At 44.0% G+C, this 23606-nt stretch overlaps 1 protein-coding gene across 8 annotated transcripts in view; it reads left to right on the forward strand.

Annotated features, from left to right (window-relative positions):
* Positions 1-23375, forward strand: part of EDA (ectodysplasin A) — a 97826-nt gene extending 74451 nt beyond the window's left edge. The window contains exons 2-8 of one of the 8 annotated variants that reach the window (XM_039348321.1): positions 2083-2185; positions 8345-8371; positions 13134-13313; positions 14507-14541; positions 15628-15679; positions 19396-19526; positions 21264-23375. In XM_039348321.1, the coding sequence (XP_039204255.1) occupies positions 2083-2185; positions 8345-8371; positions 13134-13313; positions 14507-14541; positions 15628-15679; positions 19396-19526; positions 21264-21515 (780 nt within the window). In that variant the 3' untranslated portion in view covers positions 21516-23375. The remainder of the gene's footprint in view (positions 1-2082; positions 2186-8344; positions 8372-13133; positions 13314-14506; positions 14542-15627; positions 15680-19395; positions 19527-21263) is intronic. The other 7 variants (XM_039348322.1, XM_039348325.1, XM_039348323.1 and 4 more) reach the window with 7 other exon arrangements.
* The last annotated feature ends 231 nt before the right edge of the window (positions 23376-23606 follow it).

Below are 23606 nucleotides of genomic sequence, written 5' to 3' on the forward strand. Positions count from 1 at the left end.
TCCCAGCCTTTTGGGTTCTCAAAGAACTGTCTCCAAAAGATTGATTTGTGCTATTACTAAGGTTGAAGTTATGAAGCTGAATTATTTTGTTCATTGGTTGGAAGGCAGCAAATTTAAAGACTGAGCTGCTAATCAGTCAGTGACATTCCTTGTTGCTGTTCCTGGTGAGAATAATGGGGGAACAGAATGGCCTTGAGTTGTGGGGCAGATCCTGCAGAGTGGCACGCTCTGCTAGTTGCACTCTGCAAGTCACTGGGAAGACCTGGCGAGAGTTTGAAGATTTATTTATTGGTTAAATTTATTTGCCATCCATCTTGCCATGGGGCTACCCTGGCTAGCTTACAACAGTAAAATGGAAAAAATAATAAAAAAATGTAAACATAATGATAGCAAAGCACTGAAACAAGGAAATTACTATAATGTGAATTAAAAGATGGGCAGAGGGGGAGCAGAAAGCTCAAGGGTGAGGTGGGGTCTGCTAATTAGCCCTGCAGCCATCACCAGTGTGTAGCCCTGCAGCCATCACCACCATGGAGTCCCCAGGCCAACCAGCAGAGCCAGGTCTTCAGGCCCTTGTGGAGGGCTTAGGATGATGGGGGCAAACCTCACTGGGGAGGCAGGATGTTCCAGAGGGCTGGCGCTACAACAGGGAAGGCTCGGGAGTTCCTTGACCAGTGAGATTTACAACAGGCCTTTTCCACCAACATGAAGAAGGGGGGCTTGTCTTAGTGAATGAGATGGTTCCTCAAGCATTTGAATCTATACCAGGTTACCTTCCTGTTTCCCATTTCTCTTACACATGGTTAAGAGGAATCAGGAACTGGGTATACCTAATCCAGAAAAAAGGACTAGGGGAGACACGATAGCAATCTTCTAGTATCTGAGGGGCTGCCACAAAGAAGAGGGGATCAAACTATTCTCCAAAGCACCAGAGGGCAGGGCAAGAAACAATGGTTGGAAATTTATCAAAGAGAGAAGCAACCTGGAATTAAGGAGAAACTTCCTGACAGCGAGGACAATTAACCAGTTGAACAGCTTGCCTCCAAAAGTTGTAAGTGCTTAGGCAAGCTTGGCTCTTTTATGACTCGTGGACTTCAACTCCCAGAATTCCTGAGCCAGCCATGCTGAGGGGAAAGGGAGAGGTTTCCATGCTTAACCATGCTGGCTCAGGAATTCTGGGAGTTGAAGTCCACGAGTCATAAAAGAGCCAAGGTTGCCTACCCCTCGGCTAGACAGTCACTTGTCTAAAATGGAATAAGGGTCTCCTGCTTGAACAGGGGGTTGGACTAGAAGACTCCAAGGTTCATTCCTTTTGTCATCTGTTTGACGTATTACTGGTGGATACATGTCATTATGTTGTTGCTTGTCAGTTGTGAACTTCCCTTTTGTAGGTTGACAGGGTTGTAATTCCAGGCGTAGGTGCACTTCTTTCCAAAGAGGGCTTTGTGTTGGCATGTCTTGTGCAGGATTCTCCCCCTCGTGTTTTGTGCCATCCTTATCTTGAATCCTCCATGGGACTCATCTCAGAAGGAACCATTAGCTGTGGGCTGCAGTTAGATTTGAACAATGTCCTAATATGGTCAGAAATCAAAAAGACGGAGCTGAGTGAGAGGTGGCAGAACCTCACCTTTGTGTTATAAAATTATTTCTGAGTTGTCCTCTGAAGTCCAGGTCTAGTAGTTTCGAACAAACTAGAAAACTTTAAACAATAAAAATTAATATCAATAGAATACTTTAAAAATAGAAATCTGGACCCTTTATTTCAGATTACTCAGAACAGACAGTTTTAATACCCCACTAAAATGGTTGGATTCCCTTCGTGTGACTCAACGAAAACCCCAAGGGCCATAAAAGGGCCAGTTCTTCATTTTGCCTTTTTTCCCTGCCCTCCCTCAGAGGTCATGTTTGCTCAGCATCACTGCTGGTTCTCTGGAAACAGAGGCTGGACAGGCGGTTTGGCTGCTGCTCTTACACTTAACGGTCAATTTTAGCATTGTGCATTATTTGCTTTTCCAAACTGCCCTCTGTGAATGATTGGTGTTGTGCTGTTAATGCTGACTTCTCCTGCTCTTCTCCTCTTAGGTGGCCTTGCTGAATGTCTTCTCCCCTGAGAAGCCTCTCTTTAGAGAGGAAAGCCGCCGTGTGCGCAGAAACAAAAGAAGCAAGAACAACGAAGGATCAGAAAGTGAGTGTGCATCCTGTGGACTGTGTCCCAACCAATGGGTTCCTACAGTTGTTCTCAACTTACAACCGTTCGTTTGGTGACCGTTAAAGGCTACAACGGCACCAGAAAAAGTGACTTTACGGCTGTTTTTCACACTTATGACCATTGCAGCATCTCTAGGCTCACATGATCAAAATTCGGATGCTTGGCAACTATATTTATGGCGGTCACGGCGTCCTAGGATCATGTGATCCCCTTTTGCGACTTTCTGACAAGCAAAGTCAATGAGGAAGTCAGATTCAGTTAACAACCATGTTACTAACTTAACAGTTGCAATGATTCACTTAACAACTATGGCAAGAAAGGTCTTAAAATGGGACAAAACTCAATAACTGTCTTGCTTAGCGACAGAAATGTTGGGTTCAATTGTAGCTGTAAGCCAATTGTATTTGGCTTAACAGAAATTTACCAAGCCATGTATACATATTCAAATTTTCAAGTTTCAAATTTAGGACAATAAAAGAGCCATTGTCATATTCAAATTAGTGATATACAATTGCTGAAGATCCTAAATTAGTTCCGCATTTCAGCTCAGTTCTGCCATGGAGCTCTCCCTGCAAGAGGTTGCTGGGGGGCAGAATCTGATCCAGAGGGCTGCTGGACCTCCATGGAACTCCGAGTGTAAAGTGGATGGGGAGCAATGAGTTTTAATCCTACACTTCCTGCATTTCTGGCCTTGCGTCCAGAGGGTTCAGAAATATGCACCTGTCCTCACCTGTAATGGCCTATGGGAACGACCTTGGGAGATTTGGGGTGGGGGAGAGAGGGGAAGGATCAGATAAGAGAGGGCCTAGCCCGCCGCTGCGTAACGGGTAGGGAAAGAAACTCAGAAAGGCAGTCTAATCCAAATGAGAATGGTTTTCTCATACCGTTTCTTTAAGTCTAACAAATGTTTCAGTGTCATTAAGGGTTAGTGCAAAAATACAAAACAATGGCTTCCCTAAAATGGAGCAGGAATTATGTACCCGTCATGTTCATAATCTTTTTTTTATTTAATGACTTTTAGTATATATAAAATACAAATAAAATAAAAATAGGAAATGAAGAGAAGGAAAAATAGAGGGGGAAAGAAAAAAGCGTAGACTTCCAATTCTTTTTAGCACAGTACAAGATAAACACATCCCAGCCTCAACATTTTATTTTTACACATTAGTATATGACTAATGTGAAGCTGAATTTCTGGAATGACATCTGGATTCCTCTGCGCAGGTCCATCTTGTGTGATCTCCACAACAACTCTGGGATCTCACCCTAATCCTAACACTGTCAATGTGGAGTTGTTGTCATCAAGCCAACCCAGAGAAGAAGACATGTCCTTCACTTTCTTTTCACATCAGAACATGAGGATCAGTTCACTGTCGTAGTTTCATCCCTTTTCAGGAAAGAAGGCCAACTTAATTCCACCAAGATCTTGTGGACTTTTTTGCTCTGGGCAGCGCTCATAAGTCAGAAACAGTCATCCTACTGAAATTGATTAATAGCAATAGCACTTAGACTTATATACCACTTCACAGTGCTTTATAGCCTTCTCTAAGCAGTTTACAAAGTCAGCATATTTCCCTCAACAATCTCGGTCCTCATTTTATCGACCTTGGAAGGGGCTGAGTCAATCCCAAGCCCTGTCAGAATCAAACTCCAGACTGTGGGCAGAGTTTGCCTGAAGTGCTGCACTCTAACCATTGCACCATCCGGGCTTAAACTGAAAGAACAAGTGGCATTGACCTAACCAGCTCTCCCTGGTTTTCTGGGAAGCGCTGAGCAGTAGCTGGCAGAGTGCAAGTGATACAACAGTTGTTCTGAAACTGACTGGGCCCATGTACCAGCACCCCATCACACCCCGGTACAGGTTTCAAAGAAGGCTCCTTTTATTGTCCAGCAGAGGTTTTCAAAGTAGTTCAGAGATTGATTTCATCTGTTCCTGGAATCCCGTAAGTCAGCAGTCTCCAACCTTTCCAGCTTGGCAGACTGGCAGAGGTGATGAAGGCAGGGAGAGGGGATGGTTTCATGTGCACGCACGCCGCTTTCTGAAATGCAGCTGTGCGCGCACACATGCATGCTTGCCCACTGCTTCCGTGGCCTGGTTCCAAAAGGGCTGTGGACCGGCACTGAGCCATGGACCGGGGATTGGGGGCCCCTGCCCTAATTTGAACCCTTCAGGGGTGAAATGGCTGGCTGTGCTGTTGATGATGCCTTCAGCTCTTTGTTTGTAGAGCTCCTGGCCAGTTAAGTTTGATTGCTTTCCATCTTGATGGCCTCAGGGAAGGGCCAGATAACGTCTGCCTCTGACCCGCTTTTGCTCCCTTGCCCAGCTTGAGTTGAGGTCAGGTGAGCCAAGCGGATGTTTGAGTAGATCCAGGGAGGAGCGAGTTTGTCTTCTGCAGTGAAAGGGAGTCATCAGCCTTACAGCTTGCAGTCTATTTTACTGGGATGTTTTGAGAGGATGCTCTCTAGATATCACATGAAGCCAGAAGCAAGGTTCCTGAAAAAATCTTCCAATGCTCAGGGAAGATTTAGAACCAAAACAATCTGGTGGGAAGAGTTTCTGTCGGAGAGGATTGTCTCATAGAGGCACAGGCATTTGCAGAAGGAAACTTAACTGCCTTCCCTCAGAGTTCAGGGCCAGCTTGGATAACGAATCAGGTTTTGGCCGCTGATCGATATCTTTGGTTCTGGTAGATCTCTCTGTAGCCTTTCATTTATTTATTTATTTATTTATTTATTTATTTATGAGACTTATATACCGCTTTAAGTGCAAGCACTCTCTAAGCGGTGCACACCAGTAAGCAATGTATATATATATTTACATTGCCCCCAACAATCTGGGTCCTTTGATACCGCTGACTCCTTCTGAACCATCCCCACAGATGGAGTAGGAGATCATGTTCTGGGGTACTTCTGTTCCTGGTAGAAGGAATAATTTCATGGGGAGGCCCAAGCAATTGATAAGTCTTTGGGCACAAAAATGGCCACAAGGCAGCACCATGTCCCCAGGGCTCCTTAAATTCTGTAGGGTGCTGTTGGGGCAGCCATGAAGAGTTTGGGGAGGGGTGCCATCATTCTGCTGAGAATAGCTATGTTTCTTCATAACATCTCAACCAGGCGAGGCTGTGCGTGTCATGAACCAATGCCAAAATTCAGGAATGGGCTGGGTGAGAGCCAATAAACTGAGGCTAAATCTGACAAGATGGAAGCTTGTGGGTGGATGCTTCCCAAACGGAGGCAGCATCATGTCTGTCTGTTCTGAAAGAGGGTTGGGCTGCTTCAGAAGGAATGCAGTTTGCAGTGAGCTCATCGTGATCTCTGGGGCTCGAGTAATCTCCATTGTTAGGAAGGCCTTTACCTGCCACAACTTTCCTTGCATAGGGTCAGTCAGCTGCTGTCCCCTGCGAGCTGGGAGCAGCATGGCTAGAATGTGCCCTAGATGGGCTGCTCTTATATATGGACAACCACGTGCAGAACAGAATGGCAGCCATGCTGTTGAGGAGGGCCTGTGTCACCCCTGGGACAAACCATTCTTCCAGATACAAATTTGCTACTAAACGAATGATGCAACAACATAGGTGATATTCAGGGGTGAACCTAATTTATGACTTTTGAATAACTCTTAAAAAAATAGGATTTTTAAAGCTTTAAAGCTTTTTCTGGGAGTTCAGGGCCAGCTCTAAATAACGTAACCTCCTTATATGTAGAGCAGTTTTCCCTTCATAAAACTCTTCCCTTATTACGATGACCTGAGGAGGTGCTACTTCAGCCCCACAGAATCATAGAATGAAAGAGACCTTGAAGATCACTGGGCCAACATTTTCTCCACAGCTTCAGAATCTCTGACTGATGGCCTTCCAATCTGTTTAAACACACATAAAAACATACACACCTTGAAATCTGTTCCATTGTTCAGTAGCTCTTCATAGTAAGAAATGTTTCTTGGAGTTTACAATAAGCCGATGTCCTTGAAATGTAATCCCACCGTTTCTTGTTTAGTCCCCTGAAATAACTCTAAACAATTCGTCCCTCTCTGCAAAATGGTAGTCCTTCAGCTACTTCGAGCCAAGCGTATCAAATGCATTTTCTTTCCTGATCCCTTCTCCTCATGGCTGTTGTCCTTTGGACACACCTCGGAGGAGACTGTCAGATGATCCTTCTAAATCATGGTGCCCACCTTGAGGAGTGCCACCTCCTCCTCTCATTCTCAGAGACGGTCAACTCTTGCGTTGTTTGGGTGCCAACTAGGGATCCGGCTGCCTCCTGACACCTCTTCCAATTATATAGGTCACATTTTCATTCGAGAAGGGCTTCTCTAAATCAGTGACCCCCGCCCCACCCCACCATTATGCAGAAACTTTAATGGACAGGTAGTCCTCAACTTACGACCACCATTGAGCCCAAAGTTTATGTTGCTAAGTGAGAAATTTGTTAAGTGAGTTTTGCCCCATCTTACGACTTTTCTTGCCACAGTTGTTAAGTTAGTAACACAGTTGCTAAGTGAATCCGGCTTCCCCATTGACTTCACTTGTCAGAAGGTCGCAAAAGGAGATCACATGACCCCGGGACATGGCAACCATCATAAATATGAGTCAGTTGTCAAGAATCTGAATGTAAACCACGTGACCAGGGGGATGCTATAACCACCATAAGTGTGAAAAATGGTCATAAATCACTTTTTTCAGTCTGTTGTAACTTTCGATTGTTACTAAGTGAACTGTTGTAAGTCAAGGACTTCCTGTAATCGTGTTCTTACCCTTGGCCAGTTCATAAGTCCCAACTGACTGGCCGAAGCTTGGGAAAAGCAACCGCATCAATTGAAGTTTTTGCAACCTCAGAGACACTAAAGCGAAGTGAATCTCCCATGCTTCTGCTTTCTGGTGTGAACTTAATCTGGGTTCCTCTCTTCCTAGTCAACAAACTCTCTGGAATTGCGCAATCATACTCTTTTGCCAGGATATTCTATTTTTCTTCAGGCATGTTCAGACAAATTGGTTAATTGTTTAGGTAATTTTGTAATTGTCTGTATCCTTCTTTTCTCTGATATTTATTGGTATTTGGGGAGGGAGGGTGGCTTTTTTTGTTCCATTGTTTTATTCCACTGGAAAGGGCCACATTTTTACAACAGGTCTTTTCTGTTTATTTTGATTCCCAGAAGCGGATCTAAGTGTGTCTGCCACCTTGAATTATTTATAAAAATAATTCAAACAAACAAACAAAAAAACAAATAAATGTTTCGCTTGCCCTTTTAAAAAAGTTGCTTTGAATCAGGTGGGGAAGCCCTCCCCCCCCCACCTAGCAGGGCCTGCAGGAAGACCAATTTTAGCCCTATTTTCTTTTCATTCTGAGGACCAAAGAGCAGGAAGACAAAGCCTTGACCTGAAGGGTTGAATCAGTTGGATTTTAGGCCTTCTCAAGAGTAAAAAGGAAGCCAAGTTGCTGTCCCCCTTTTTTTAAAATGGAATCCCCCTCCGAAATGACCCATTTTGCCCACTGAATTTTGGCAGCAGGACATCAGGGGCTGGAGAGAGAAATGGGAACCCATTTCTGTGGTAGCTCTAGAAAAACAACAGAATGGAGTCCCAGATATTTTTTTGTTGATTGCTGAATTGTCTTGCAGAAAATGGAGCTATTTTTCCACTTCTTTCTGTCTTGCTCTCCGGTCCAACATCCCTCAAGATCCAGCTCTGACTGTCCTGCCGTAGGAAGCATCCGGAGAGTAGGAGAAGGAGAACCCGGTAGAGGGGAAGATGGTTGGCAGGATGATTGACAAGGGGAGGCTTTCACTGAGTCTTCCGTTAAGCTGCGTGTGGATGCTATGAAGTGGAGGGTAGTTGCCTCCCGGACTCCTGGGGTCTCCATCACCTCCCGGAGTGATTCCTGCCCTGGCAGGAGGTTGAGGACTACACTGAACCCCAAAATATAATTATAAAAGTATTTATATTCTAGGTTTTTTTAGTTCTTGTTCATATACTGAATGTATTGTGCAGGGACGGATGTTGGATTTTTATTCTTTATTCATCAGATATTAATAGATATGGGATGTAATTTCATCAACAGAAATATATATATATATATATATATATATATATATATATATATATATATATATATATACATATTTTTTTTCTTTTGTAGGCACAAGTCCTTCTAAAAGGAAGAAAGGTAAGCTTGTCTTTCTGTTTTTACGCACGCACATAAACACATATGATGTGACCCATAAGTATTTTCAGCTTCACCATCTATCCAAAATCCAATAGTTTGTGTTTACTTATCTGATTTAGATGGCTGCCTATCTCTTGGCAGTGACTCTGGGCGACCTACAATGTTATATTAAACAAGCCAAATCATAACGCCATAGGTTGTAAGCCAGATGTTTGACTTAGAACAAAGCAATGTTGACCAGTAGAATCAATATCCCCGTCTGGCCCAAAGCACTGGGGAACACCCAGGTCTTTAAAGGTTTGCAAAAGGCTAACAGGGACGGGACTGTTGGGATTTCCAGAGAATCTGGTTCACCAGGAGAGGAGAGGAGATAGCACACAGAGTACGTTCCCCGTGGACATGATGTAGCATACTCGCCATCCTTCCAGGCCATTTCGTCTGCCTTGTACACAGGAGAGCAGCAATGAATTGGGGAAGCCATCCTACGTCATGTCTACAGTGTCCAGTTGACTTTCCCACCCACGGCTGCTCCAGGCAGAAGAAATGGCCTGGAAGGTCAGGGGGAAGAGCTGCTACCAAGGCAGTGATTGGATAAAAGGCCCTGGGCAAAAATGTAATGCAAGGAAGTGTCGCAGACCAAGCCCCTTCCTAGTTAAAGAGAGAGGGGGGCCAAGCACATTCAGACTTACAAAGTTCTGTTACTGTAGCTTTACAATACTGGCCTATCTGGCAATGGTTTCCTAATCTGTACTATCCTGAAGGGATTCTCACCCCTCCTCTAGGCTTCATCTGAAGGTCTGGATAGGGATGGGCAACAAGCTCTGGCCCTTCCCGGGAAAAGCTCGAGGCAAATTCAGGCTCTCCAGGGACTTGCAGAAATGCCCAGTGAGGGTAGCCATTTCGTTCTGGATTGCACAGCAGCAGAGAGATGTTGGCTAGTTTTTTAAGCAGGCACCTCACTTGGATGGAAACCTGGGTGTCCACGAGCCAGAACTTGCCTGCACGTGCCACTCTGGATTCCATGTAATTGTGTGAGACCTGAAGTAGCAACTAATTTAGCAGCAGAAGGCCTCTGGGAAGGATTAGCAAAAGCAGCTGGAGTGTGTCTTTCCCCTGGTTCTTTTTTTTTTGGGGGGGGGGGGAATGGTGAGATCTGGCTTAGGTACATCTCATCCGATAAAGTCTAGAGTGATATGAACCAGAGGAATTTTATAATACACGTACATAAGATTTTGTGAAGTTCAAGTTTAGCTTCAGACCAAAGGCAGGACAGCTGAGAGGCTGATTGGACGAGGGCTTGGCCAGCAGCCAGCCCAGGCCTGAAGAGACACAACCGTTGGGCCTGAAAAGAGGATGACTTCAGTGTGCTTTGCACGGAGAATCTTCTGCTGCTCGTGATTTTTTTAAAAAGCAAATTTGCTTTTTATTGGTATTTAACACCATATCAGTTGTCTAGAATGTATAAAGGTATTTCAAATGAATGTTGGAAATGCAAAAGTAAAGAAGGGACCTTTTATCACTTATGGTGGACATGTGATAAAGCAAAGAAATATTGGAGTAGGATTCCCATCCCAATACAGAAGATTCTCAAAGTGAATGTAAAGATAAAACCAGAAACTTTTCTTTAGTGGAATAAGACTTGAGGGAAAAAATGGAACTTTGATGCTAGATAGGATGGTGCAAGATTGCTTTATGCACAAAATTGGAAGGACACTTTGATTCCCACAATGGATGAATGGCTGCAAAAGTTGATGGAGTTAGCAGAGACGGCGAAACTGGCTGCTTTGATTAAAGAAAAAAATTACTTTTGTTTCTGCTTGGAAACCACTTCTGGACTTTGTGCTCGAGGTGGAAAAAAACGAAACTTTGATTTTGGTTTTTAGCAGTGAGATAGGTTTGTTGTTATAGAAATGGCTAGTTTATACTATTATGTAAAAGTAAAAAAGTTGAGGTTTGATGTTATTATTTTATTCTGCTGCACAAAGGGGAGTTGGAAGTACACGCCTTTTCTTTCTTTCTTTCTTTTTTCCCCTTACCCCACACGTTTCCATTCCCTTTTCCCTCCCCTATCTTTCCTACTATTTTCTTTTGCATTTTATGTTATAAATTAATAAAAACATTAAAAAAATAAAAAGCAAAGTTTGCTGCTGCAGCTCCAGGCGCTCTTTATAGTAAGACAATATTGCATTCCCTGGGACTGGACTTTGCAAGGGTGGAAGAAAAAATAATGCCGCGATGTCGTTTAATCAGATAAGTCCAAGGAAGCGGGGCTTCCAGATCCACGTGTTGTTCCTCAGGCATATGAGTTAAGAGAAGAAATAAAAATAGCTCTCATGATGATAGGTTGTCCCTGTGGGCCACCTGCCAGAGGGATGGAAGTGAGTGTGGCCTGGGGGGGGAGGGAATTCTGCAACTTGTCTCTGGGTGTGAAATTCATGCCCACCTTGTCTGGGCCTGCCAAGCAGAAGATCAGCAGTCTTTCCTGACCTGTAATGGGGATCCACCATTCCAGGCCACCACTCTTCCTACCCACTCTTGCTCAGGCTGGTCCAGAGAATGGGAATAGCCCAAATGCATGCCGGTCAAGTCTCACGTCAGTCCAATTGCTGCCCAGCAAGGTCCTTGTGATTAGAAGCAGGATTAATTAGTCCAAAGAGTTGGGTTTCAGGTAGCATCCAAGCTGCTTAGTTTGTCTTGATGCTGCAGGGCCTGTGATACTTTTTCAATTAGTTAATGTCAAACTATCATCACATTCATTAACTGGGGCGAGATGAATTTGTTTTTGTTATTTTATATTAATGAGGCACCTTGCTAATAATCTGCCTAAATTAAATCACTGCCTATGTGATGATTACTAGAACTCAGCACTTGTAAACAACGAATGACTACTATGACTACTAAGCTTTGTCTAATGTGTATGTATATTAATCCATAGAGTCTGGCTGAAGTAACACAACTAACAAAATAACAGAGTTTGAGGAGACCTCAGAGGTCTTCTAGTCCAAAGCCCTGCTCAAGCAGGAGACCCCATATCATTTCAGACAAATGACTGTCCAATCTTTTCTTTAAAACCTCCAGTGTTTTAAACAATAAACCACTGGTTTATTGTTCTGTTAGGAAATTTCTCCTTAGTTCCAGGTTGCTTCTCTCCTTGATTAGTTTCCATCCCTTGTTTCTTGTCTTGACTTTTGGTGCACTGAATTATTATGAATTGAACTGGTTCTTTATATTCCTCTTACAGTCTCTGCTTACTCAATAGGAAACTGTCACTCTTGATATCAATCAGCAGCTCTCAGATATAATATTCATTGTGGTCAGCAGCTGTCCGGTGGACTCGGACACTTCTTCTTTTTTTTAAATGTAAATTTGATTTTATTTAAAATCACATGTCAATTAGATTAAAGACAGTTACTTTCAATCTCAATAGCTTTTACCTTTTATCACAATAAAAAATATAGTTCAAAATAAATTTGGGGAGAGTCTCTGGAGGCTATATCTAAGACTCCGAGGAATTGCAGACAACTTGGAAGCCTCACTGCTGCCCACCTGGTATCAATTATCATAGTCCCTTAAATGTGAATGCAAATGCAGCCAGTTTTTCTCAAGGTCTATAAGTTTTTTATGTATACTGTTAAATCAATGGCTTTTTCTCAGAAAACACATTTTTATAGAAAGCCTCTTACTGGCAGTATTAAAAAGAACACAGTGGTTGTCACTATGAATTATAATTGTAGGAGCCCAGCATTTCCACAATTCAAATCACCATTTTACAGGGCTCTATCACTGGGCTCCTTCGCTCCAATCTGAAGGAGTAAGAAATCTTTGTAATTTTGTAAAAAAAATTACTTGAAAGCTTTATCAAACTTCTTTCTTCCAAAAATCTCCTAGCTGAGTTCAACAGCTGGTAAGTTATAGAAATGTTCATATAGCTTCTTATGGTCTTTCTCTGTTCATTCTGTTCTTTTCATTGTCTCTTCTGTTGACCCCTTGCAAATTTCTGTTTGCCCACTTCCTGTTACTTTCAAAGAACTGTATGTTGATGAGTTACTGGAAGAAGTAATGGTGTCAGTCCTGTTAACCAACACCTTCATACCTAGGAAGCAATAGAATCTGCCTGTTGTGCTCCCCACAGCTGAGTCAGAGGAATCTGAGGAGGAGGTGGAGGAGGCATTTGAAGGGCCATCAGAGCCAGAGGGAGGCTCTGAAGTACAGGACTCGCAGTTGGATGCAGAGCCTGGGCCTTCCAGTCGTGTTTCTGATGAAGCTCAGCTGTGTGAGGAGCATGAGTCAGACTTGGAGGAATCACAACAGATGGACTTGCTAATTGACGCACGCAGATGGTGTCAATTAGCAAGAGTAAGTCAACAGAGGTCAATGAGGCACCTCCAAAGTAAGAAGAAACGGCAAGGAGAGGCACCGCCTTAGGACTGCTAAATAAAGGGAGGAGGTGTGGGTGCTGCTGGTTGCTGAAGGCAACTGTTTGAAAACTGCGTCTTGGAATCTTGGTCTGTGACTTCTCTTGTAACTTCGCATCTGCTTTTCATCATGTTCTTTTGGACTTGAGTTTACTGTATTTGACAGGTTTGTCAACAAAATTAAAAGAGGTTTTTGTTTTTGTTTGCAAGTCTCCAGCCTATTGTAGTAGCAGGGGTTTTGTCCTTGTGAAGTTAACAAGGATGACAATAGGCTGGGATAGAACACTGCCTACATAGCTTAGCAACCTTGTTTATACCAATGAAAACTTAACCCTGTATTTTCACAGGCAAAAAAGCTGGCCCTCCAGGACCTGCTGGGCCCCAAGGCCCTCCTGGGCCACCTGGGCCCCAAGGCCCCCCCGGAATTCCAGGTATCCCTGGCATTCCAGGTACCACAGTGATGGGACCTCCAGGACCTCCGGGACCTCCAGGCCCCCAGGGACCCCCTGGATTGCAAGGTCCCACCGGTAAGTGCTTAGGAGGGTGAATGAGCAGGCAAGAAAGATTAAAACTGCCACCCTACTATATAATGCTTGTCAACTGTGGTGGTTTGTAGGCACATACAGGAATGTGAGAAACTGTCACCTCAAAAAATGCTTAGAATCTGGCCTTGTCCCAAAGGGCACAAAATAGAGGGTTGTCCAAACTACATATTTGATCTCCACATAACCCATGAAGAATGTCACAGATGAGCAAATGAATCTTCTCAGGACCTGCCTGAATGATCTGTTGGTCCTCGTTGACTTTTCTGTGCACAGACTTGCAGCCATCCTCTCTTAATGCAATGGGGATCAGTGAATTTTCTGGAGCAAGTCTGAGTTATAGCAATAGCACTGATGTAGCACTTCACAGTGCTTTACAGCCCTCACTAAGTGGTTTACATGCTGCCCCCAACAATCTGGGTCCTCATTTTACCAGCCTAGGAAGGAAGGAAGGAAGGAAGGAAGGAAGGAAGGAAGGAAGGAAGGAAGGAAGGAAGGAAGGAAGGAAGGAAGGCTAAGTCAACCTTGAGGCGGTCAGGATCAAACTCCAGGTTGTGGGCAGAGTTTGCCTGCAATGCTGCATTCTAACCACTGCACCACCACAGCTCTTTTTATGTTATGCCAAAATTATGCCAAACGTAGTCTTAATTGTAGAATTAAGACTGATGGGTCTCTCTTCATTTTCCCGCCAAAAAAAGGGTAAAATTTTAAAATGAGTGTTCATTCCTAATCTTTTTAAAAGGTCTAAAAATACATAAAATACTCATTTGAGAATATTGAGTATAAATTGTGAAGCAAGATCTTTTTCTTTTGATATCTTGAAATACCAGCTGTTCAGGATTTTTCTGAATTATGGTTTATTGGATTCAGAGTGACATGTTTTAATAAATAGGAGTGAACAAAGGGGGGGAGGAGAATAGGGCAATAGTGGTGTAAATGTTCTGTTTTATAAGAGTGGCAAGGCGCTAAGAGATTTTTTTTTGGCTATAAAATAGTAAATACAATGTCACCGCATGGAAGGTATCTTTCCAGGATGTAGGTGTCCTAGAAAGATACAGTGCAGATACTCAAATTGAAGACCAATGAAATCCTAAAAGCGTGGAATTTTGAAGAAGTCTGTTTTAAAAATTTTGCTCATATAAAACCATATATGACTCAATATAGAAACTATTTTGCAGGTACAGCAGAAAGAGCAGGGCCTCGGGATTCACAGGTCAGTGACTTCATTGGGGGAAACTTCAGTACCCTGGTCACAAATGAATCGTGCCTCCTTTTTTAATGTAAAAATGCTAATTTTCCAGCCAGACCAAATTTGTTTATTCATCCTTGCATATAATCTAGGCCAGGGGTAGGCAACCTTGGTTCTTCAACTCCCAGAATTTCTGAGCCAGCATGGCTCAGCTTGGAAACCTCTCCCTTTCCCCTCAGCATGGCTGGCTCAGGAATTCTGGGAGTTGAAGTCCACAAGTCATAAAAGATACAAGGCTGCCTACCCCTGATCTAGGCAATCTGAATAGATTTACCATCTTTTCCTCATGTAACATTGCTAAAGGAATTATTTGCTGTAATTTCAAAAATTGGTGTCAGTTTTTCACAGCTTGCATTTAGGAAATTCTTGATGACCAAATAAGTTATTTATAGAAATGGACTTTTAGTTCCATGAGGTCAGAAAATCATGGTCTTTTCCAGGTAGATCTCAACTTACTACCAGACATTTTAAAATTATGATGGCCTCAGAATGATGTGTTATGGCCCATAAAGCACTTCTGTCAATTATAAAAAGATGTGCCACCATCCCCCCCATGGTCATATGATCACATTTCAGGTACTTAGTAAGTGACTCGCATTTACAACCAGTTGCCAAGTGCCTCACGATCATGGGATTGCCATTTGCAATCTTCTCTGCCAGCTTTCCTTGAAAAGGGAAAGGGGAAACTGGCAGGGAAGGTTGAAAGTGGAGAACACATGGGAGAGCTGAAAGCTTCTGGATTTCAGCTCCATTCCTGCAGCCCCAAGAAGGATCTCCCCTCCATGCATGGAGGGGAGGAGAAACCCTCCAGTGCGTACTCTTTCACTCCATCCATTCAATGACCCGGGAGATGTTTTCATGTGCGTAATTGCCAGAAACAGTGACATGGGCGTCTTTGCTTAATGATCACTCAATGCCTGGGATTCCAGTCCTAATTGTGATACTTTGAGGACTGTGTGTATTGTAAATGTTCAAGATGAATTTGGGCATTTTTGGAAACTGGAAATGTATATTTGCTTCAGTCTGACTCTGCTATCTTCTGTTTTGCAGCCAGCAGTAGTTCACCTTCAAGGACAGGGCTCGGCTATCCAAGTCAAGAATGGTAAGAATGCTAAGCACTCAGCCACAACAAAGACCCACAACTCACAATGCCAGTTTCCTAGATTCTGTTAGAATATTTCCCAGGTTTCTGATTTTAACATTTCAACAGCATATAACACTAATTTGATTATCTTTTTTCCCTTCTCCTTCATTTTTTAATGTCTAATTAAAATTAGTTATCACATCAATCCAGATATTTTGTTTTCATGCTCATCACCATCTTCACTATCTCAATCTTTGTTTGCCTCTAATTGTCATGTCAAATTGAATTTTACCTCAGGTGCTCCGTGCAGCGACTCCTTGATCTTGTAGGCCTCTTGAGTAGCAACACCTGTAACTTCTCAGAAAAAGTTGCCTCTTTGGTTCCCATTTTGGTGTCTCCCATTTCACCTTCGACCCCATTTGCCTCAAAGGTGATGCCTATTTGTTTTACACGTGTATAAAACAAACCTTGATGTGCAGTCAAACCTACACTTGTGGACACGCCAGTAAAGTTCTAATTCCACAGCTCTTAGGACAGATCTTCTTTTCCGGTGGACTTTTGAAGTTCTCCTGCCTTTTCTCGAATATCTGGTTCTCCAGATGACTCTGCAGCAGCCTTCTTGTCTTCCTGAAAGGCCGTTGAGTTCTGCAGGGCTTTGTTGTGGAGGCAGGGAACTCGGAAGATTTCTGAATTATTCTGCAACGAGAAAATAAACAATATTTAATATGTGACTCTTGTGCCTGGGTTTTTAGCAGCAAACCAGTTTAATTGGCTCTTTGTGGGTGGACCTGGTCTTTTTTATGCCTGACAAAATCCAGTCCAGGTTGCAGGAGCCTCATCAGGGCTGTCAGTCAAACAAAAGCAAAAATTCTAAGAGGCTTCCCACAGAGCTCAGAGCTTCAAGGTTTCTTGTACAGCAGGATCCACAGGAATGGCATAGGAGAGCCAGAATTAGGTGTTGTTTCCAGCAAAGGGAAGATGGATCAGGGCTGCCTCTGAAATCAGGTTGCAATCAGCTGTCATCAATCAAGAGATTTATTTACTTGCTTGGCGTCCTGGAATGTCTCTTCTCCACTCTCCTGGCCAGGTGCAGAGGCTGGGAGGCCTTCCCTCGTCCTGATCAGACTTCTCCAGTTGTCCAGGGGGTGCCTGTGCTTGATCAGTCTTATGTAATTCTTGGCTTGGTGTCTCCTGAGGTTGGCATTCCACAGGATCAGCTGGAGCAGCTTCCTTAGATTCAGAATCAAAGTCTGGGCCATGGCAGGTATCACGAAAGGCCCGGGGCTTCACAACCAGATGTTGAGTTCAGGAAGCAGCCTGGCCTGCTTGTAGCCAAAAGGTGCTTAATCCTGATTCATTTCTGAATCTGGACTCTTGCTCAAGCAACCTGGAACTTCCCCACTAGCACTTTTCTTTTTCTGCTCTTTGGAATGAGAATGCCAAGCAAGCAAAAGGCTCAGCATCTCTCTAGACCAGTGGTTCTTAACCTTTTTAATGCCGCGACCCCCAACCGGTCGTAAGTCGAGGACTACTCAACCGGTCGTAAGTCGAGGACTACCCAACCGGTCGTAAGTTGAGGACTTTCCCTAACCGCGCATGCGTGGTGCCGCCCCCTGCACCGGCCAAAGCGTAGCTGGCAAACGGCAGAGACGGCACAGGCCAACCACCGGCTGGGCCACCAGCTGGCCCAGCCCAAGGGAGGTAAGGCATCCACTGGACCCCACGTGAGCCAGCAACCTTCCCTGCGCCCGCCGGCCTCCCACCTCCCACCCCGGCCCTCTTTTCCTTACAGTTTTAGTAGTTGCTCAGCAGGGAGGGGTGGAAGCTTCCAGACAGCTCGCCTTCGCTGCAGACAACTTGCAGCCCCGTTTGCAGAAGGGGACTTTTGGCGGGCTCAGCAGGACAGAGACAGCCTGGACAATTCCTATTGGCTTTGGAAAGCCAATAGAATTAGACTCTATTCAAGAGAGTCTATTCTATTGGCTTTCAAAAGCCAATAGAATAAAAGGGAGTAGCACAGCTAAGGAAAAGGGGAAAAAAATGGCGGACTGCGTTGTTTGGCGACCCCCGTGAAATGGTCGTTCGACCCCAAATGGGGTGTCGACCCACAGGTTGAGAACCGCTGCTCTAGACCTTCCTTCCTGTAACACACATCCCTACCAGACGGAGGCTGGCTATGAGGGGGAGGGGCCAGTGCTTCCCATTGGGCCCTTATTCCACATACAGGCTGGTCACCCTTTCCATTCCCTATGTTGTCTTTCGAGTGAGTTCTCAATAGCCTTTGCGGCAGCCTCCAGGCTCTCAGCAAAGTCTTCTGCAGGCACCTCTCTTTGGTTACATGGTCCATATTCCCACAGTGCTTGGAATTGAGTCCGGACCCAGGCAGGAAGTATGTTGTGGGAAGAGCAACAAGCAATTATTACTCAGCCTCTTTGATCTGGTTTTATTTTGCCTCAGCAGAGGCTCAGTGGCCTTCCTGAAAAATGAAGAAAAGGACTTCTCATATGTGCTTACACAACATTTCACTGTAATATCCATAATAGATGCTTGCAGAGAGATGACTTGTACATCACATGCAATGTCAGGTCTCCACTGAGCTATTAGGGCCATAAATGTATCTTCCCTATCTTTAAGGCCTAGCCTCTTAGCAATTTATTTTGGCTCTTTTTTTCTTTCCTTTCTATTCTTGTGTCATTATTATGTTTGATGAAATAAAAGCTTTTTTAACATCCTGCAAAGTGGGATTGGGGAAGAGTGTGTTTCCCATAGCAGCAAAGGACTGTCCCCCAAACGGCTGCCTGTTAGCCGGGAGGTGGTTCTCCTTCAGCTTTCCTCCACATTTGCTGGAACGAGGGATGCTACCTCTGCATCAGCCGCATCGCATGAATGAAATTCTTGGCCGCAAGTTTTATTTTGACCAACTCAGCAAAAAAAAAAAAAAAAAAAAAGGAAAGCCTATGCAAACATCCCTGTATCTCTTATGAGTATTTTATTGGCTTTTTCATAGTGTGATTTTTTAATGGGAAAAGTGTGTACGCGCCGTGTGAATTTTTGCTACGCCCTTTTCCTAATGTGTGTATTCTGTATGTAGATATGTGGAGTTGTGAACTCAGCTGTACACTTCAGAAGGCTGAAGATTTCAGTTTTTAGATCTCCCAGCGAAAGGCTTGGGAGAGAGCGCGTTCCTTCTGTTAACGTTCTGTGTCCTTTGGATAAAGTCAGCCTTCAGGGAGGGGACCCTGAACGTTTGGGATTCCCTCTGAACCTCTGGGGCCTTTCTGCATGGGAGTGGCTGGGTGGGACCTTGCTGTCTTCTAAGTTACTCCATACCTGTCTTCCTCTTTCTGTATCTTCTCTGCCCCAACAGTTATATTCCCAACATTTCTGCTATCTCTGGTTGTGGAGGGTTTTGTGGAAATCTTCCTCTCTGTTACCAAGGCTTTGACAGCCACTAGCATGCATCTTCCTTCTTTATTTTGGCAGATTGACAGTTTCCTCCTAAGTGTGACTGTCCCTGTCCAGACTGGTGATGACTTCCGTTGAACGTGCTTTGTTTTTGCTATGTCTAGTGTTCTTGAGAGGCCACTAGCTGCCTCTCGCCATTCCTGAGACATGTCAATTTAAACCAATCACCCCCTTTTCTATAAGATGTTCTACCCTGATCATGTCCTGTTTGTACTTTTATGTTTCTTTTCATGATGACTTTTGAGTGACTGCCATTTTCTCATGCTGAGATCTTTCAGGTGGAGTCCTTAATGACTGGTCTCGCATAACAATGAACCCGAGAGTGTTTAAGCTGCACACCCGGAGTGGCGAGCTGGAGGTACTGGCAGACGGCACGTACTTCGTCTATAGTCAGGTAGAAGTGAGTACGGTCTTAGGCCTAACTCCTTTTCCTGTATCCAAAATGCAACATCTGTGGCATCAGAAGGGTGTTGCTGCAGAACAAAGGAAGGCAATCAAAAGTGTGTGCATTCACAAGTCTTTCATCTTGTAGACCAGGGGTGTCAAACTCGCTGCGTCCCACTTGCTAAAGCTGGGGAGGATGTGGCTTCCACATGACGTACCCGACCCTTGAGCCAGCAGTTTGACATCCCTGTTGTAGACAATAGGAATCAGGATGAAGTGGTATTGCTGAAATATCAGCTGTCTTTTTAGATCAGGAATGCAAACTTCTCCTTTTCTAGACTCTATGTGTCTAACAGGATTCTAATGGAACCTGCAGGTGTCCCCCCCCCCCGATCCCACCCCACCCCCGGGCGGGCTTCCTCCTTTTCTCCAAGCTTGCATCTCCTTGCAGCCACCACCACTTTGCCTGTATGGCATTTTTCAACTGTCCTCAAAATGTTGTCTTTGATGGCCAGGATCCCCTCCTCCTTAGCCCCCCCCCCATCCATTTCTTGGTTGCCTCATGTACTTATTCACTTACCTCCTCAAAGAATATGTCCTTTTCTATCTCGCTCCTAAATTAAGAAAAAAAATGAAAACCACTTTTGTCAGTGTCACAGGTGCTTTATTAAAAGGGGAATAAAACCCAACCCACAAACACTGCAGATCATTTTTGGGGGTGGGGGGGTTAGGAATGGAGAAATAGTGTTACTACAAAATTAGCCCCCGCATAAATAAATGAAAAATAATTCAATTTAAAAAGAAAAGAAAGCGGTAAGTGCTCCTGCCAGCTTTCAGAGCACATTCCAGCCTCTCAACCCAGTTGGATTTGCATGAGCGCCATCTTGGAACCTTTCTGCAAAACCTTTTTCTTAAGCTGCCTGTTCTAGCCTGCCCTTCCCTTCTTGCAGTTGACCTGTTGTATATTATAAATTACCAAAGAATTCGGGGGTGGGGGCTGGGGCGAATGAGCACCAGGTAAGGAATCTGGAAGCTGGCTGGCAGAAGACAGGCCAAGTCCTCAGGCAGAGGTGTGGAAGGCTCCCACGCAAGATGAAGCAAAAGTGTTCCACACTGGATGGGTCATTCTGGCAGCCTGTCTGTGAATGCAGCAGCCTGAAACCTTTTACACGGGTGGCATAGATTTTTTCCCTGGGGGATCTCATAAAAATGTGATTGGAGTGTTCTGTGAAGAATGTGAGAGTTGGGTTGTTGTTGTTTTTTAATTAGCTTTCCACAAATAATTTCTTTAGGTAATAGAGCCTATGTCCCCACAGGCCAAACCTTTTCCAATGAAGTGGTATATTTTTCTTCTGTGAATTGGCCTATTCCTCAAGAGATGGCATTTCAGCCATGCTTCTTTGATAGGCCACTAACCATGGAAGTGGAAAATCAACTGAAGCCTTATGTTTTCTTCCAAAATAATTCATAAACAAAATCAGACTTGTTTCAAGGATGTTTGATCATCAGTTCAACCATCATTGTGTGTTCCATTAAATGAATGCATTTTTGGAGGGTGGGGCCCTGTGTGTGTGTGAGACAGAGAGAGCTCTTGGCTCAGTGACTGGTGTCCATGTTCTCTGCCCTCATTAAAGAGTAATATATCCTGTATTTTGAATAACCAGCATTACTATAGGCACACTTTTACATGAATTCTGTAGGGTTTCTTCCTCCTGGTGATACTTTTTTTTTTCAAATGTTCATTTCCAATTAGGTATATTACATAAACTTCACAGATTTTGCCAGCTTCGAGGTGGTGGTGGATGAAAAACCTTTTCTGCAATGCACTCGGAGTATTGAGACAGGAAAGACCAACTTCAACACCTGCTACACAGCTGGGGTTTGTCTCCTCAAAGCTCGGCAGAAGATTGCTGTTAAAATGGTCCACGCTGACATCTCCATCAACATGAGCAAGCATACCACCTTCTTTGGGGCCATACGGCTAGGGGATGGACCCTCTTCTTAAGGACCTTGGGACCTCAGGCGGGGGCTTCTGAAACCACCTGGCATCACTGTTCAAAAGATTGGGAAGAGTGAAAGAAAGAACTGATGAGATATTTATTTTTTTATGTAACTACCGGAAGTAAGCCAGGTTTCCCTTGGTGCCAGTGGAGCAGTGCTAAAAAATGGAGCACTGCTAGGGGGGAGGGCAAGCCTGCAAGACCTTCTACCTGAGCTGTATATATCACATCAGAGGCAGGCGGTCAGAAGGCCACTTCCTTCCCACAACTTGCACTGATAAGAGTTACTATGGCAACAGATGATGGAAGGTATGCAACTGAATGCTCTCCAGGAGGATGTACGTTAACGGCAAAAGATTTTCTCCCCCTCTTTATTTTTGATACCAAATATACAAAGGACCTAGAATGTGGCCAGGACACATCCAAATTCTGATCATAATAAGTTTCACATTTTAGAAACTGGAATTACAGATGAAGGGACTATTTATGAAGCTGGAAGTTGCCTTTGGCAAAAAACACACTACCCAGTTAAAATAATGAATTCGACTTTCAAAAGCAAATGTGTTGCAGGTTTTTAAAAAAGAGGTTTCTTTCTGGATTTGGTTTTGTAGGGTCTGTCTCTACCATGAGATGTTCAGAATGTGGAATTCCCTATTCAGTCTTGATACTTTTCTTCCAGACCAAGATTAGCAGGGGGTGGTGGTGGTGGTGTGTCTTTCTTCAAACTTCCCAGTGGGCTGAGTCAGGGCAGTAAAACACAATCTTGCCTTGCACAGTATATTTGTCCTGAGATGTGGACAAGCTACCTGTTTCCTATTAAGAAAAGAGAGGCTAAGGGAAGGCAGTTAGGCAGTTCTGGGATTGAGTTCAGACTTGGGTGGAATCTGGGAAGCAACTTTTTCCAATGTATACAGATCAATTTCAGCCAAACTTTAAAGCGACTGCTTCCCACCTGATACTTTAACGCTGTGAATTATAATTGCAAAGACAATATGACTGGGTACTCTATTTTTTTGTGGAGCAATTCTGGCAAACTATCAAGTCAGCTGGCGAGGGGGATCATTTAGAGTTTGACTCTGTCTTTTAGAACAGGGGTCCCCAACCTTGGCGACTTTAAGACTTGTGGACTTCAACTCCCAGAATTCCTCAGCCAGCAAAGCTGCTGAGGAATTCTGGGAGTTGGTCCACAAGTCTTAAAATCACCACGGTTGGGGACCCCTGCTTTAGAAAGGTGATGGGAGAAAATTAAAGCAACGATTGTGATGATGTAATCTGTTTCTTCCAGCTTTCTGCCAGGGAGACAAAAAATGTCACCAGTTTGTTTCAGCCAAACCAGCTCTTAGTAACGGCCATCCTGGTAGAGTAGTTGGAGAAGCAGAAAAGTGCCAGCATGGTGCTTGGTTTTAATTGGCAACTGTAAAGATGAAATTCTACAATTGTGCTATGCACAGATGTCTTGATTCTCCTGTTCTCATTTATTTGCAAAGATGAAGAAATGCTTCTGAAAAAGGTTTGCGTATTATCTGCAGGCTCTGGTTTAGCAATGACTTTTAAAAGAAAGCTGCAGCGATGCCAGTCCCATCATTTCCAGTGATGTAAGGTTGTTTCATTTTGGAAATAGTGGCCCAAGACTGAAAACTCCCCAAGAAATATTTAAACCTTCTCTGTTTTTGCCCTTCCATCAGCAACATAAGGGCCAAGGCTCCAGGCCAACGGTTCTGTTTGTCCAGTGGGACACTTACAAGTAATCCTTGACTTATGGCCACCATTTCTGTTGCTAAGTGAAACTTTTGTTGTGAGTTTTGCCCCATTTTACCACAATTGTTAAGTGAATCGCTGCAGTTAATAACAGAGGTGTTCAGTGAATCTGTCTTCCCCATTGACTTTGCTTGACAGAAAGTTACAAAAGGTGATTACGTGACCCCAGGACAATGCATCCGTCATAGATGTGAGTCAGTTGCCAAGCATCTGGATTTTGATCACGTGACCGTGGGGCTGCGGCAATGATCATAAGTGTGAAAAACAATAAGTTACTTTTTTTCAGTGCCATTGTAACTTTGAACAGTCACTAAGCAATCTGTTGTAAGTTGAGGACT

This window comes from Crotalus tigris, unplaced genomic scaffold (genome assembly GCF_016545835.1).
Source record: "Crotalus tigris isolate CLP2741 ecotype Arizona unplaced genomic scaffold, ASM1654583v1 scf7180000018133.492856, whole genome shotgun sequence".
NCBI classification, from domain to species: Eukaryota; Metazoa; Chordata; class Lepidosauria; order Squamata; family Viperidae; genus Crotalus; species Crotalus tigris.